Source organism: Gopherus evgoodei, unplaced genomic scaffold (assembly GCF_007399415.2).
Source record: "Gopherus evgoodei ecotype Sinaloan lineage unplaced genomic scaffold, rGopEvg1_v1.p scaffold_37_arrow_ctg1, whole genome shotgun sequence".
Classification (NCBI taxonomy): Eukaryota; Metazoa; Chordata; order Testudines; family Testudinidae; genus Gopherus; species Gopherus evgoodei.
In genome coordinates, this window is record NW_022060049.1 from 4,283,869 (window position 1) to 4,296,486 (window position 12,618).

Genomic DNA, 12,618 nt, shown 5'->3' on the forward strand with positions numbered 1-12,618 from the left:
TTAAGGTATCAGGTACTCAGCAAGGCAGATGCTTTTGGGGCTGGGAGAAGTGGTAGGGCAGAAGGAAGGAGAGCAGGGTATGCTGAGAAAACAGTGCTTTCCTGTGTGCAGTGCTGTTGGTTGATACAATATAATGTAACAGGACATGAGTCAGCTTGGCTTCCTGTCTAAGTTATCGAAGATTAGGAGGCTGCAATGCTCAAAATCCTCAGAATTTGACCTCCTGCCCTGATAGCATCTGAGCCACCATGGTAACCCGAGGTGATGTGTACCTATTGGGTGAGTGGAACAAAGTCCATGGGCCGAACTCAGGTGGGGCTAGGAGAGTGCAGAGGTGCCTACGGGTCTGTCTGCACCAGGGCTGGAAGGTGAGTGTTCCAGCTCAAGAAGTCATAGTCACGCTAGTTCTCATCCAGCTAGAAATAGACATGTCACCGTGGTGGTGGGAGAGGCTGGCCGCCCTGAGTGTGTACCTGTGGACTTGGACGGGATTGTAGTCGGGGCAGGGAGCCTCTCCTGTTATTTGCCCATGCGCGGCCACACTTAAATTTTTTGCAGAGCAAGCCTGAGTCTGTCTCCTCGAGCTGGAAGTTACCCCTAGGCATACGCTACATTGGTGTAACGTGCAATTTCCTCTGCTCCCTCCAGTGCTCACATTGCACCAACTGAGACTCAATGCAGATTCTCTGAAACATCCTTAGATTTACTGAGCCAGATTCCTGGGGCTGGCTGAGATGGGCTCATCTGAGATGGGCTCACTATGAGACCAGAGCGTGGAGGGGTCCCAGATGGCTTTTTAACCCCTTTCACAGCTACTGAATCCTAGGGAATAACTATGGATCAGTCTGGTTAAATCTATTTCTGAAGTGTTCACCCATATATGCTGGGCTAATATATTACATGATCAATAGGTATGATTCAAATTACATATATTAATATGGATAGTATGTGCTTAACACATGTTAGGATATAGATATTCAAGCCTGTCTGCAAAAGCCTATACTTTAAGAATTCAAGTGTATTCTTATCACTTAGCTACTTACAGAGGTATAAAAGAAAGACAATGATTTTGATTCTATCTGTGTAAGGGCCTTCTCTCACTGGGAGAGTCTGAGGCCCTGTTTAGTCATATGGAAATAAGGCAATCGGGGGCTGTTAGGAAGGTGATCCAATCTATCACCTCCAGAGACAGGGAAGAGCCTAGAAGATATGAAAGAAAATTTAGTTTGATAGTTTTCTGCCTGGAAAGAACTTGCTTATTCATAGACACAGGCCATGGCTACACTGGAGAGTTGTAGCGCTGGTGAGGGGGTTACAGCGCTGCAACTCAGTCTGTGTCCACACTTGCAAAGCACAGCCAGCGCTGCAACTCCCTGGTTGCAGCACTGGCTGTACGCCTGGTCTGCCTCGGGTGTAGCGATTCCAGCGCTGGTGATGCAGTGCTGGTCATCAAGTGTGGACACCAACAGCACTTTTATTGGCCTCCAGGTTATTAGGAGGTATCCCAGCATACCTTTTCAGCCACTCTGCTCATCGTTTCACGCTCCACTGCCCTGGGCTCAGGTGACCCCCCCTTTAAATGCCCCGGCAATTTTAAAAATCCCCTTCCTGTTTGCTCAGCCAGGTGTGGAGTGCAATCAATCAATCAGCGACCATGCCTCCATGCCCCAAACGAGCCCTAGCATGGAACACTTCCGAGCTGCAGGACCTCATCAGTGTTTGGGGTGAGGAAGCTGTGCAATCACAGCTGCGCTCCAGCCGTAGCAATTATGATACCTATGGGCAGATATCAAAGTCCTTGCTGCTAAGGGGCCATGAACAGGACGCGTTGCAGTGCAGAGTAAAAGTAAAGGAGCTGCGCAGTGCCTATTGCAAAGCCCGTGAGGGAAATCGCCGCGCAGGAGCTGCCCCCACGACCTGCTGTTTTTACAAGGAGCTGGATGCCATACTTGGGTGTGACCCCACTGCCAATCTGAGGAGCACAATGGAGAGTTCAGAGCAGGGAGAAGTGGGGGAGGGTGTAGAGGAAGCCGAGAGTGAGGCTACTGGGGTGGAGGGAGACCCCGGAGTCCCAGGAGGCATGCAGCCAGGAGCTCTTCTCAAGCCAGGAGGAGGCTAGCCAGTCGCAGCAGCTGGAACTTGTTGGTGAAGAAGAAGCAGAGGAGCATGTTCCCGGTAAGCAGATTTTATTTTTAGGATGGAAATGTTTTGGGAGAGGAGGGTGGGGGTTATGCCTGCCTGCATGCATGCCTAAATGTGGAATAGCCCATTGATTTGGTCTATCACGTCTCTGTAATCGGCCTTGGTAATCTTTTGAAAAGTTGCAGCCAGAGCGTGGGCAATGCGCTTGCGCAAGTTTATAGGGAAAGCCACTGTGGTCCTTGTCCCGGTCAGGCTAACTCGTCCGAGCCACTGTGCCGCGAGGGGTGGGGGGACCATTGCTGCATACAGGGAAGCTGCATAGGGACCAAGGCGGAATCCACATTGCTGTAGAAGACCCTCCCTCTCTTGCCAGGGAACACGCAGCAGTGATATATCTGGCAGTAGAAAACCCTGTTGAGAATGTAGGGATAGTGTTCAGTGCAGGTCCCTGCTCTCTGCTTTCCCCAGTGCAGTTCCCAAAGTACCTGCTCTCTGCTCTCCCCAGTGCAGGTCCCCAGGTCCCTGCTCTCCCCAGTGCAGGTCCCCAGGTCCCTGCTCTCTGCTTTCCCCAGTGCAGGTCCCCAGATCCCTGCTCTCTGCTCTCCCCAGTGCAGGTCCCCAGGTCCCTGCTCTCCCCAGTGCAGGTCCCCAGGTCCCTGCTCTCTGCTTTCCCCAGTGCAGGTCCCCAGGTCCCTGCTCTCTGCTTTCCCCAGTGCAGGTCCCCAGGTCCCTGCTCTCTGCTCTCCCCAGTGCAGCTCCCCAGGTCCCTGCTCTCTGCTTTCCCCAGTGCAGGTCCCCAGGTCTAACCTCGTCGCAGGATAAAATTCCATGCCATATCTCCAAAGGTGATTTCAAAAGAGGTGTCTTCGTTGATAGTGTTCCGGCTGTGCGGGTATTGTATTTCCACTATCCCCACCTCCCAGGCACTCTGGAGATTGCAGGGCTTAATTAGCCATATTGTAAAGTTCAAGCTGTGTTTTGAGGAAAAACTGCAGAGCTGGCATTGCTGGGCAAAGTAATGTAGAACCCACTGTCGCTCATTTTTCTCTCTGTCTTTGCAGGAGGAATCTTTTTGTTTGTTTGTTTTGTTCATGTCTAAATGTCACAGAGTTGAAAAGCTTCCACCCAGCTGTTAAACTTATCATCCCCTAACCATTTCACCAGTAGCTGCTTTTTTCCTCCCTTTTCCTTTATCCGCTAGAACTTTTTCTATCCTGTAAATCCTGTCTTGTTTGGGGTTTACTTTTTGTAATTCTTCAGGGTAAAAAGATCTAGTAACTGTCTCAGCCTCGTAATCTTTTAATCAGTATACAGGTCTCTGGCTCCTGGTTAAGGCTTCATCCACTATAAATATCTCATCAGTAAACATCTGTTCATAACCTTTTTCAAAGGCTCCTTTGATTTTAGATAGTCTCACATGCTCACGTTTTCTAAAAGAGGAAACAACCAGTTTTATTTTAAAATCATCTCTATAAACTATTTTCCATATCTTCAGAGAATGTGAAGGATTAACATCAGCGGGTCTGGTACTTATAGTTCTGTGAAAGCTCTGGTTGTAACTCTTTATAAAGTCAGATAACACGTCAATGTAGCAAAAGGTGTTATGGGCTGCAAAATATCTCCACATCCCCCACATCTTTTTAAAGTTCTGTTAAATCGCTGCTTTGACTTCATTATTAGTAACAAAATGGTGAACGCTGTGCCATTTTAACAACCTGCTAAAAGGTTTGTTTAAAAATTCTTTCCACCGATGGGTTTGTAATTTTTGAGGCACGACCTTCTCTAAAAATAGCTTTAAAGGCCTTGGATACCTCACCACTCGTCTTGTCTTTTAGGCCTAAGGCCCAGGCATATTTGGATAGAATGTCTATCACCTTTAAGATGTACTTAAAGCCTCTGTTGTGTTTGGAGAACCGGTGCACATCTACCAAATTTGCCTGCCATTGTGCGTCCACATCTGAAACAACGGTTTTGTTTCTTTTAAAATGTATTCGAGCTGGTTTGTGTAAAGTGTAAGTCTCCTGGTGTGAAAGCCAAGCCGTTGCCTGTCTTCTATTTAAAGTTTTACTATGCTTTTTGGCCACTGGAAAAAGAGGATTCACCCCGCCAAAGCTCCCAGCTTCCCCGGGGGTATAATATATTTTCTTTAACAGAGCCGTCTGCAGAGACAGGACTGTTCCTGGTACCGTCTTTTACTAACACAAGTATGGAGGAGGATACAGTCATATGGACATATTTAAATAAGTTTAATTAATTGCTTGGTTTAGCACAACCTTTGAGAGCCGCCTGTAAAAATGGACACCATGACCCCTACAATGAGGGACTCTGAGCTGGTTCATTCTTCTATTTTGTCCTTTTCTGGATTTTCCTCTTGAGATCTACGTCTCAGACAGGAGCAAAAACAGCTGATGCACGACAGGGCTACCGATGTGTAAGTTCTCAAAGGCTTCTTGAAAGGCATCGTTGAGCTGTTGAGAGATTTTCAGACAAAAAAGTTAGCCCCACACTGCTTGTTCTTAGATTTATGCAATGCCAGGTCGATTCTTAACCCCATTATACCCCCATGATTGACCGTCACTTCTTAATCATTCATTTACCTGAGCGACATCTTTCGCGTTCATCTTGTCCACTGGTGATTCCCCAAGCCATGATCATCTTCCAACTTAGGGGGGGTGGACAATAAGAGGCCGTCCCACTCATCAGGGTTCTTCACGAGGCAGGGCCGGCTCTAATATTTTTGCCGCCCCGAGCGAAAACAGAGCGCTGCCCCCCCGAGTGTCGCCCTGCCCGAGTCCCCACCTCCTCCGAGCGTGGCGTCACCCCGCCTGAGTCCCCACCTCCTCCAAGCGTGGCGTCGCCCAAGTCCCCGCCCCCCAAGCGTCACACTGCCCAAGTCCCTGCCCCCCAAGCGTCACACGGATCAAATCCCAGCCACCCGAACGTTGCCTCGCCCAAGTCCCCGCCCCCCCAAGCATGGCGTTGCCCAAGTCCCTGCCCCCTAAACATCGCGCCGCCCAAGTCCCCCGCCCCTCCCGTGTCGCACCACCCAAGTCCCCCGCCCCCCTGAGCGCTGTGCTGCTAAAGCCCTCCCCAGCCGAGCGCCATGTCACCCAAGTCCTCGCCCCCCAGCATGGCATCACACCTCCCAAGCCTTGCCTCCCCACAGCACCACCCGGCCGAACCAAAAAAAACAAAAACAAACCCCGAGTGCCACCCCGTCCCGAGGTGCCGCCCCAAGCACGTGCTTGGTGGGCTGGTGTCTGGAGCCGCCCTGTCACGAGAGTTCAGGGTCGGGTTCCGAGGTATCTATCAATGGTCGAGTCAAAGGGCCCTCCTCGGAACTGTCACTGCTATAGAGCTTTATCCATACAAGCCCAAAGGTCCTCAGGGCTAAAACAAAGTCCGAAGTTCTCAGGAGGATGGTAAAGGAGTTCATGTCTCCTCTCAGCCTTTCCACAATTCATAAAACACGTCTTCTTGGTAAGAGATAGCCTGCTCTGCCCAGTGCTGGGACTGATGGGGTGATGGTGCTGCACTCCGACTGGTAGAGGGCATTGGAAGGAATTCTTAAAGGGGTCACACGACCCTCTTCTGGGCCGTTCACCCGTTCCAAGAACCTACCCTATTTTGGTCAACTCTTCTCTTGGGGCAGTCCTATGCAGCTGAAACCCATCGCAATTGGTAAAGGGTGGTGGGAGGAGTTCTAAGAGGGGTCACATGAAGCACTTCCGGGCGGGTCACCCCATCCCAGAATTCCCCCTGGTTGGTCAAATCTCCTCTTGGGGTGATCCCCAGTGGCTGAAACCCCTCCTGATCAGTAGACGGCGGTGGGAGGAGTTCTCAGAGGGATCACACAAATCACTTCTGGACATGTCACCCTGCCCCAGAACTCCCCCTGATTGGTCAAATCTTCTTTCGGAGCATTCCTATTGGGATGAAACCCATCCTGATTGGTAGAGGTGTCATAGCATTCTTTCTGAGATCTGAACCTTAGAGTCCAGAAAATGAGATACTAGCACCTGAATCCTCTAAGCTTAATTACCAGCTTAGATCTGATAACACTGCCACCACCCAAAAATATAGTGTTTTGGGGCACTCTGATCTCCCCAGCCTTCCCTGGGGACCCCAAGAACCCAGATCCCTTGGGTTCTTAAAACAAGGAGAAATAAACCATTCCCCCACATTTCCCCCTCCCAGAATTTCCCTCCCTGGGCTATCCTGAGAGATACTGATCCAACCTCTTAAATCACCCTACAGAGAAGCATCTCCCTTCCCTTCCACAAAGAGGCAAACAGATTCAAGGAAAACAAAGAGAGATTCTATCTCTCCCCCTCCCGTCTCCCCCCCACCCGTCCTGGTGAGTTATCCCAATCCCCTGGAATAACACAAGGGAAACAAGGGAAAAAATCAATCAGGTTCTCTAAAAAAAAGAAATCTTTTAATAAAAGAAAGGAAAAAGTAAAGAATTATCTCTGTAACTTCAAGATGTAAATATTACAGGGTCCTATAGCTTACAGACACCAGAAAGAGACTTTCCCCCCAGTACCAATACAAATCAAAATATTCCCAGCAACTACACATATAAAAGTTAACCAGCCAGATCCACAATTGCAAATAGAGTAAAATAATCAAAAAGCCTAAACCGCCTGTTTTTACTTACTATTAGAAAAGAAACTTAGAAAGCCTGTAGTAATGTCTGGTCTCTCTCAGACCCTCCAAGAGAAGAACACACAACGGACAAAGAACACACACAAAAGCTTCCCTCCACCCAAATTTCAAAGTATCTTGTCTTCTGATTGGTCTTCTGGTCAGGTGTCCCATTCCCTGCTTGTAACCCTTTACAGGTACAAGAGACATTAACCCTTAACAATCTGTTTATGACACGCCCCCCAAATCACAGATAGTGGGGAACCTCGCTGGCGGCGATTTCTTCCTAGAACTCTAAAATAAACAGATTAATACAACACATGCACCTTTACATATACTACTAAGTATATAACTAACAGACTTCTACATTTTAAGAACACTTTTTAACTACTAGATTCTGGGAAACTCTCACGGGAGAGTGCATCAGCTACTTTGTTAGAAGCTCCTGAAATGTGTTGAATTTCAAAATCAAAATCTTGGAGAGCTAAACTCCATTGAAGAAGTTTTTTGTTGTTCCTCTTGGCTGTATGAAGCCACTTTGGCGCAGCATGGTCAGTCTGTAACTGGAACCGCTGTCCCCAAACGTATAGGCGTAGCTTTTCCAGGGCGTACACAATGGCGTAGCATTCCTTTTCACTGATTTACCAGTGACTTTCTCTCTCAGACAATTTCTTGCTGAGAAACACAATAGGATGAAAGTTGAGATCTGGTCCCTCCTGCATGAGAACTGCTCCTATACCACGCTCAGATGCATCCGTGGTTACTAGGAATGGCTTGTCAAAGTCCGGGGCCCTGAGCACAGGGTCAGACATGAGTGTCACCTTAAGCTGGGTAAAGGCCTTCTGACACTTATTAGTCCACTTGACTGCATTCGGCTGGGTCTTTTTGGTCAGGTTGGTCAGTGGGGCAGCGATTTGGCTGTAGTGTGGTACAAATCGCCTGTAGTACCTGGCCAAGCCTAAGAAGGATTGGACCTGTTTCTTTGACTTTGGGACAGGCCACTTTTGGATAGCATCCACCTTGGCCTGTAGGGGGTTTATGGTTCCTCGACCCACCTGGTGTCCCAGGTAAGTTACTCTGTTTTGGCCTGTTTGACACTTTTTGGCCTTAACAGTTAGTCCGGCCTGCCTGATGCGCTCAAAGACCTTTTCCAGGTGTTCTAGGTTTCGGGTCAGGAGTCAGAAAAGATGGCCACATCATCGAGGGAGGCAACTGCATATTCACCCAGTCCTGCTAGTAGACCATCTACCAGCCTCTGGAAGGTGGCGGGTGGATTTCGCAGCCTGAAAGGAAGTATATTAAATTCATACACTCCCACATGGGTGATGACTGCTGACCTTTCCTTGGCAGGTTCATCTAGCGGTACTTGCCAGTACCCCTTGGTTAAGTCTATTTGTAGATATGAATTGGGCACGTCCCAACTTTTCCAGTAGCTCATCGGTGTGTGGCATTGGATAGTTGTCTGGACGAGTTACCGCATTTAGCTTACAGTAGTCCACGCAAAAGAGTATTTCCCCATCTGATTTGGGTACCAGAACCACTGGAGATGCCCATGCACTGGTAGATGAGCGGATTATATCCATCTGTAGCATGTTCTGGATTCCCGTTCTATAGTAGCTTGGGCATGAGGAGACACCCGGTAGGGTGGGGTTCTAATTGGGTGAGCATTACCTGTGTCAATGGAGTGGTATGCCCATTCAGTCCGTCCTGGGGTAGCTGAGAAGAATGGGGTGAAGCTAGTGCGCAGCTCCTTGATTTGTTGCCGCTGCAGACGTTCCAGGGTGGTTGAGAGGTTCACCTCCTCAGGGCCGTCCTTAGCCATAGGCAGAATAGACAGCCGCCTAGGGCACCACTAGGTCTGGGGGCACCACTCTGCGAGAACCTGAACAGATGGCAAGCAGTGGAGCATGTAAGAGCAGGACTGCTGGGTCCTAGAGAGAGCTGAATGCAGCACAGTCTGAGGGTGGGGATTGGCTGCTAGTGTCTCTGGGAAGGGGTAGGGGAAGGAAATCACCTGTGAGTGTGACTCTTTCCCCTGGTGTGAGGTGAGGCAGGTTCTGCGGCTCTGGCAGTATCCTTTGTTGTCCCCCATAAAGTCCATTCTTCTCCTCTCTGCCCCACAGAGCACCCCCTCTGTTTCTCCCCCCCCCATGGAGCACCCCTCTCTTCCCCCTCCCCTCCATCAGGGCTGGGTTGGTGATGTGCTGGGGGAAGGGGAGGCTGGCTGGCTGCCTGCTGAGGAATGAAAGTGAAGGTAACTCACTTCCTTGGCAGGCAGCCAGGATTAGAATGGTCGCACAGGGCTGGGCTGGGGATAGCCAGATAGCATGTGTGAAAAATCAGGACAGGGGGTTGGAGTAGGGTGAACAGATGTCCCACTTTTATAGGGCCAGTCCCAGTTTTTGGGTCTTTTTCTCATATAGGCTCCTATTCCCCTCCACCCCCGTCCTGATTTTTCACACTTGCTGTCTGGTCACCCTAGATAGGGGTAATTGGTGCCTATATAGGACAAAGCCCCAAATATCAGGACTGGCCCTATAAAATCAGGACATCTGGATCTGATCACCGTAGCTGGGGAGCGCATCTCTCCCCTGGGCTAGCAGCGATCCATCTCATCCAGGGGGAGCTGCACAGGGCAGGATGAGCTGCTGTGGCTCCATGGGTGCCCCATCCCTGAGATCAGATGTGCTAACTTCACCATGGTCCGTTGGGCTGGCGGTGGTGCCTATTGGCGTGTGATCGGACCTGAGGGTTTGCTGCTGCTGTTTCCACTCTGCACCCCAACAAGTGGATTTTGGGGTCCTGCAGTTTTCCACCTATCTCCTCCTCTACTGCAGCTGTTGGCCCAGCAGGTTGGGGGGTGAGCCAAGCATGAAAGCAGTACTGTGTTGCCATTTAAAGTGTCATTTAACAAGTTTGTTTGCCAAATATGCTTGCTAACAACCCTGAATTCAATTTCAATTTTTTTTAAAAAAATCAGTATCTTAGCCAAAAACAGAAAATTAAGTTGTTGACAATTATTTGTGACAAGTTTGGTATGGGGAAGGGAGTGGACCAGTTTCATCAGAGAAACAAAAAATGTTGACTGACTTTCCTATAGCCCTGTTACTGCTAAATAGAGCCCTCCAACAACTGTAATATGCTCATCTCCTTACTAATGTATAGAGCAGGGGTCCGCAACCTACAGCATACGTGCCAAAGGTGGCACGCGAGCTGATTTTTGATGGCACGCAGCGGCAAGCTGAGCGGCTCAGCCCGCCACTGCTCTGGGGTTCCAGCTGCTGCCCCATTGACACCCAGGGTCCCGGCCGCCGGCCCCACTCAGCACCCACTGCTGGCCTGGAGACCCCCAAGGAACCCCAGGCTGGCAGCGGCTGAGCAGGTCGGAGGCTCAGATCCCGGCTGAGCCACTCAACCCACTGTTGGCCTGGGGTTCCATTCACTCAGCTGGCAGCGGGCTGATGGGACTAAATTCAACGAAATAGGAAAACAAGAGCAACTACTGACAAAGTGCAAGAGCCTAGAGCAGTGGTCCCCAACCTTTTTCATCTGGCGGGTGCCAGACGAAGGACCGTGGTGGCAGACAAGCATCTGCCAAAATGATGCCGAATTTTGGCGGCATTTCGGCAGATGCTCGTCCTCCGGCCAGTACGTGGGTGCACTGAGAGGCCCTTGCGGGTGCCGGGACATCTGCGGGCACCACATTGGGGATCTCTGACCTAGAGAGCCTCCTGAAGCACGGTGATCGTTTTGATTTAAATGAACTTGAACTGTACAAAAAATTGAGTTGTTGCCACATGCAAAATCGATGATGGACATTGTACAGTTTATTCATAAAAGCAAACTTGTTGACATATATCCTAATGTGTACATTGCCACTCGTATTCTACTAACAATTCCTGTAACAGTAGCATCAGGAGAAAGGAGTTTTTCAAAACTAAAGTTCATTAAAAACGACCTTTGCTCTACAATGAGTCAGGAACACTTGACTGGTCTTGCTATTCTTGCAGTCGAACAAGACGTCACTTTGTCTTTGTCATACGATGACATTATTATTGATTTTGCAGCCAAAAAAGCCAGAGAGATTGCTTTTAATTAAAAACTAATCCTTGTTTCAATACCTCTTCATATAAATTTCCAATAAAATGTTGACAAATTAAAAAAAATGATATTATTTGCATCATTCTGTCAAATCAGAATTTTTTCTATAGTGCTACTTCTTTAGTGCTAGTCCATCAGCATTACAGTGTGCTTAATTAAGTTAAACTGGTTTTAATAATATGCATGTGGCAAGTTTTCCAGTACTGTAAGCTTATGTTTGTGTTGCTAAGAGCAGGACAGGCACGGGGGCACCAGTTCAATAATCTCGCCTAGGGCACCATAAATCCTAAGGACAGCCCTGCTCTGCTCCATTGTACTGCATACCCCACAACCTCCAATCTCGTGTCTTTCGAGCACAAGCCTCTGAAAGGACACATTCAAATCCTTAAGAACTAAAGTCCTGCTGGTGAGCAGCATTTGAGCCACAGGGCCACCCAGAGGATTCAGGTGGCCGGGGGTCTTCGGCGACAGTGAATTGCCGCCGAAGACCCAGCACTTCGGTGGTGGGTCCTATGGCGGAAGGACCCCCCCGCCGTCGAATTGCTGCGTAAGACCTGGATCCGCAGAAACTCTGGGGCCCCGTGCCCCGTGACAGTTTTCCAGGGCCTCTGGTGTAAAGGACCCCGCTCCAGGGGCCCTGAAAAACTCTCATGGGGGCTCCTGTGGGGCCTGGGGCAAATTGTCCCACTTGCTTCCCCCAGGTGGCCCTGGTGAGCCAAAACCTGCAGGCATTAGACTGCTCCCAACCTGACACTCATGAATTAACAAATAAGAAGGCATCACAGTGCCAGGAAATGTGGCAGAAAATAGCCTACCTCAGCTGTCCAATGGCAAGAATTGCCTTGTAGCGAACTGGAGATGCCAGGGAATCCAATGGTTCCTTTTTAATGAAGTCCTGAAATGCATGAATAGGGACATAAAAAATGGGAAATGGATTTGAAAGGCAGAGAGGCCGTCCTCTCACCCCCTGAAACAGGGCCATCTGCCAGACCTGGAATAAACAGACACAGTGCTCAGCAGGCTCTCTGCCTCAGAAATGAACCGTAGGGCCATCTGCAGGCTATACAGAGGACAGAAAGAGAACTCACCAGACACAAGCCGTTCCTTCCAGTTACAGCCCACAAGATGTCAGCATCCCTGCCAAGCTCAGAGTGGACCCAGCATTCTGGGTGCCATGCAGGTAGCGCATGAGACTGCAGTAGTACAATCACAGCCAATGGATAAAATAACATCCCCCTGGAAAACCAGTCTTATACATTACAACAAACGCCTAATCACTCACCAGCATGTAGCCAAGGAGCTCCAGTTTGTAAGAGAATTCAAACTCCTGGGAGTCTCTGGTCTCCAGGATGGCACAGCTAATCTCCATGACATTGTGGATGAGGGTTAATTTTAGGTACATGTCCTACATAATCCAGAAGGAGAAACAAGAGGATGTGGATGAGAACCTGAGAGAAGAACCACAGTCCAGAAGATAAAGATCAGGAATTAAATCTAGCCTCAGGGAAGGAGAGAGGTGCCTGCAGACCCCAGAAGGTAGAGGACCCTGGCTCTGCACCCACCTCAGAAGAAACAAAAACCCAGGTTCAAATAAATAAATCCAGGTCCACTTACACCAGAGCAGCCAGGACTCCTGCTTGGTGCAGCAAGGAAACCAAGCTCTGTGCAATTTAAACAAGCAAATTGTGTATAGAAAATGCAAAAGCTGAGGGCAGATTATTTAGAATG

At 49.2% G+C, this 12,618-nt stretch overlaps 1 protein-coding gene across 3 annotated transcripts in view; it reads left to right on the forward strand.

Moving 5' to 3' along the window:
* Positions 1–207: 207 nt before the first annotated feature.
* The window catches only part of LOC115642113 (ras-related protein Rab-3C-like), a 30,532-nt gene continuing 18,121 nt past the window's right edge, over positions 208–12,618 (forward strand). For 2 of the 3 annotated variants that reach the window (XM_030545560.1, XM_030545557.1), the window contains exon 1: positions 208–279. In XM_030545560.1, coding sequence (XP_030401420.1) covers positions 265–279 — 15 coding nt within the window. In that variant the 5' untranslated portion in view covers positions 208–264. Of the gene's footprint in view, positions 280–2,151; positions 2,176–12,618 lie in introns of those variants that run through there. The other variant, XM_030545558.1, reaches the window with a different exon arrangement.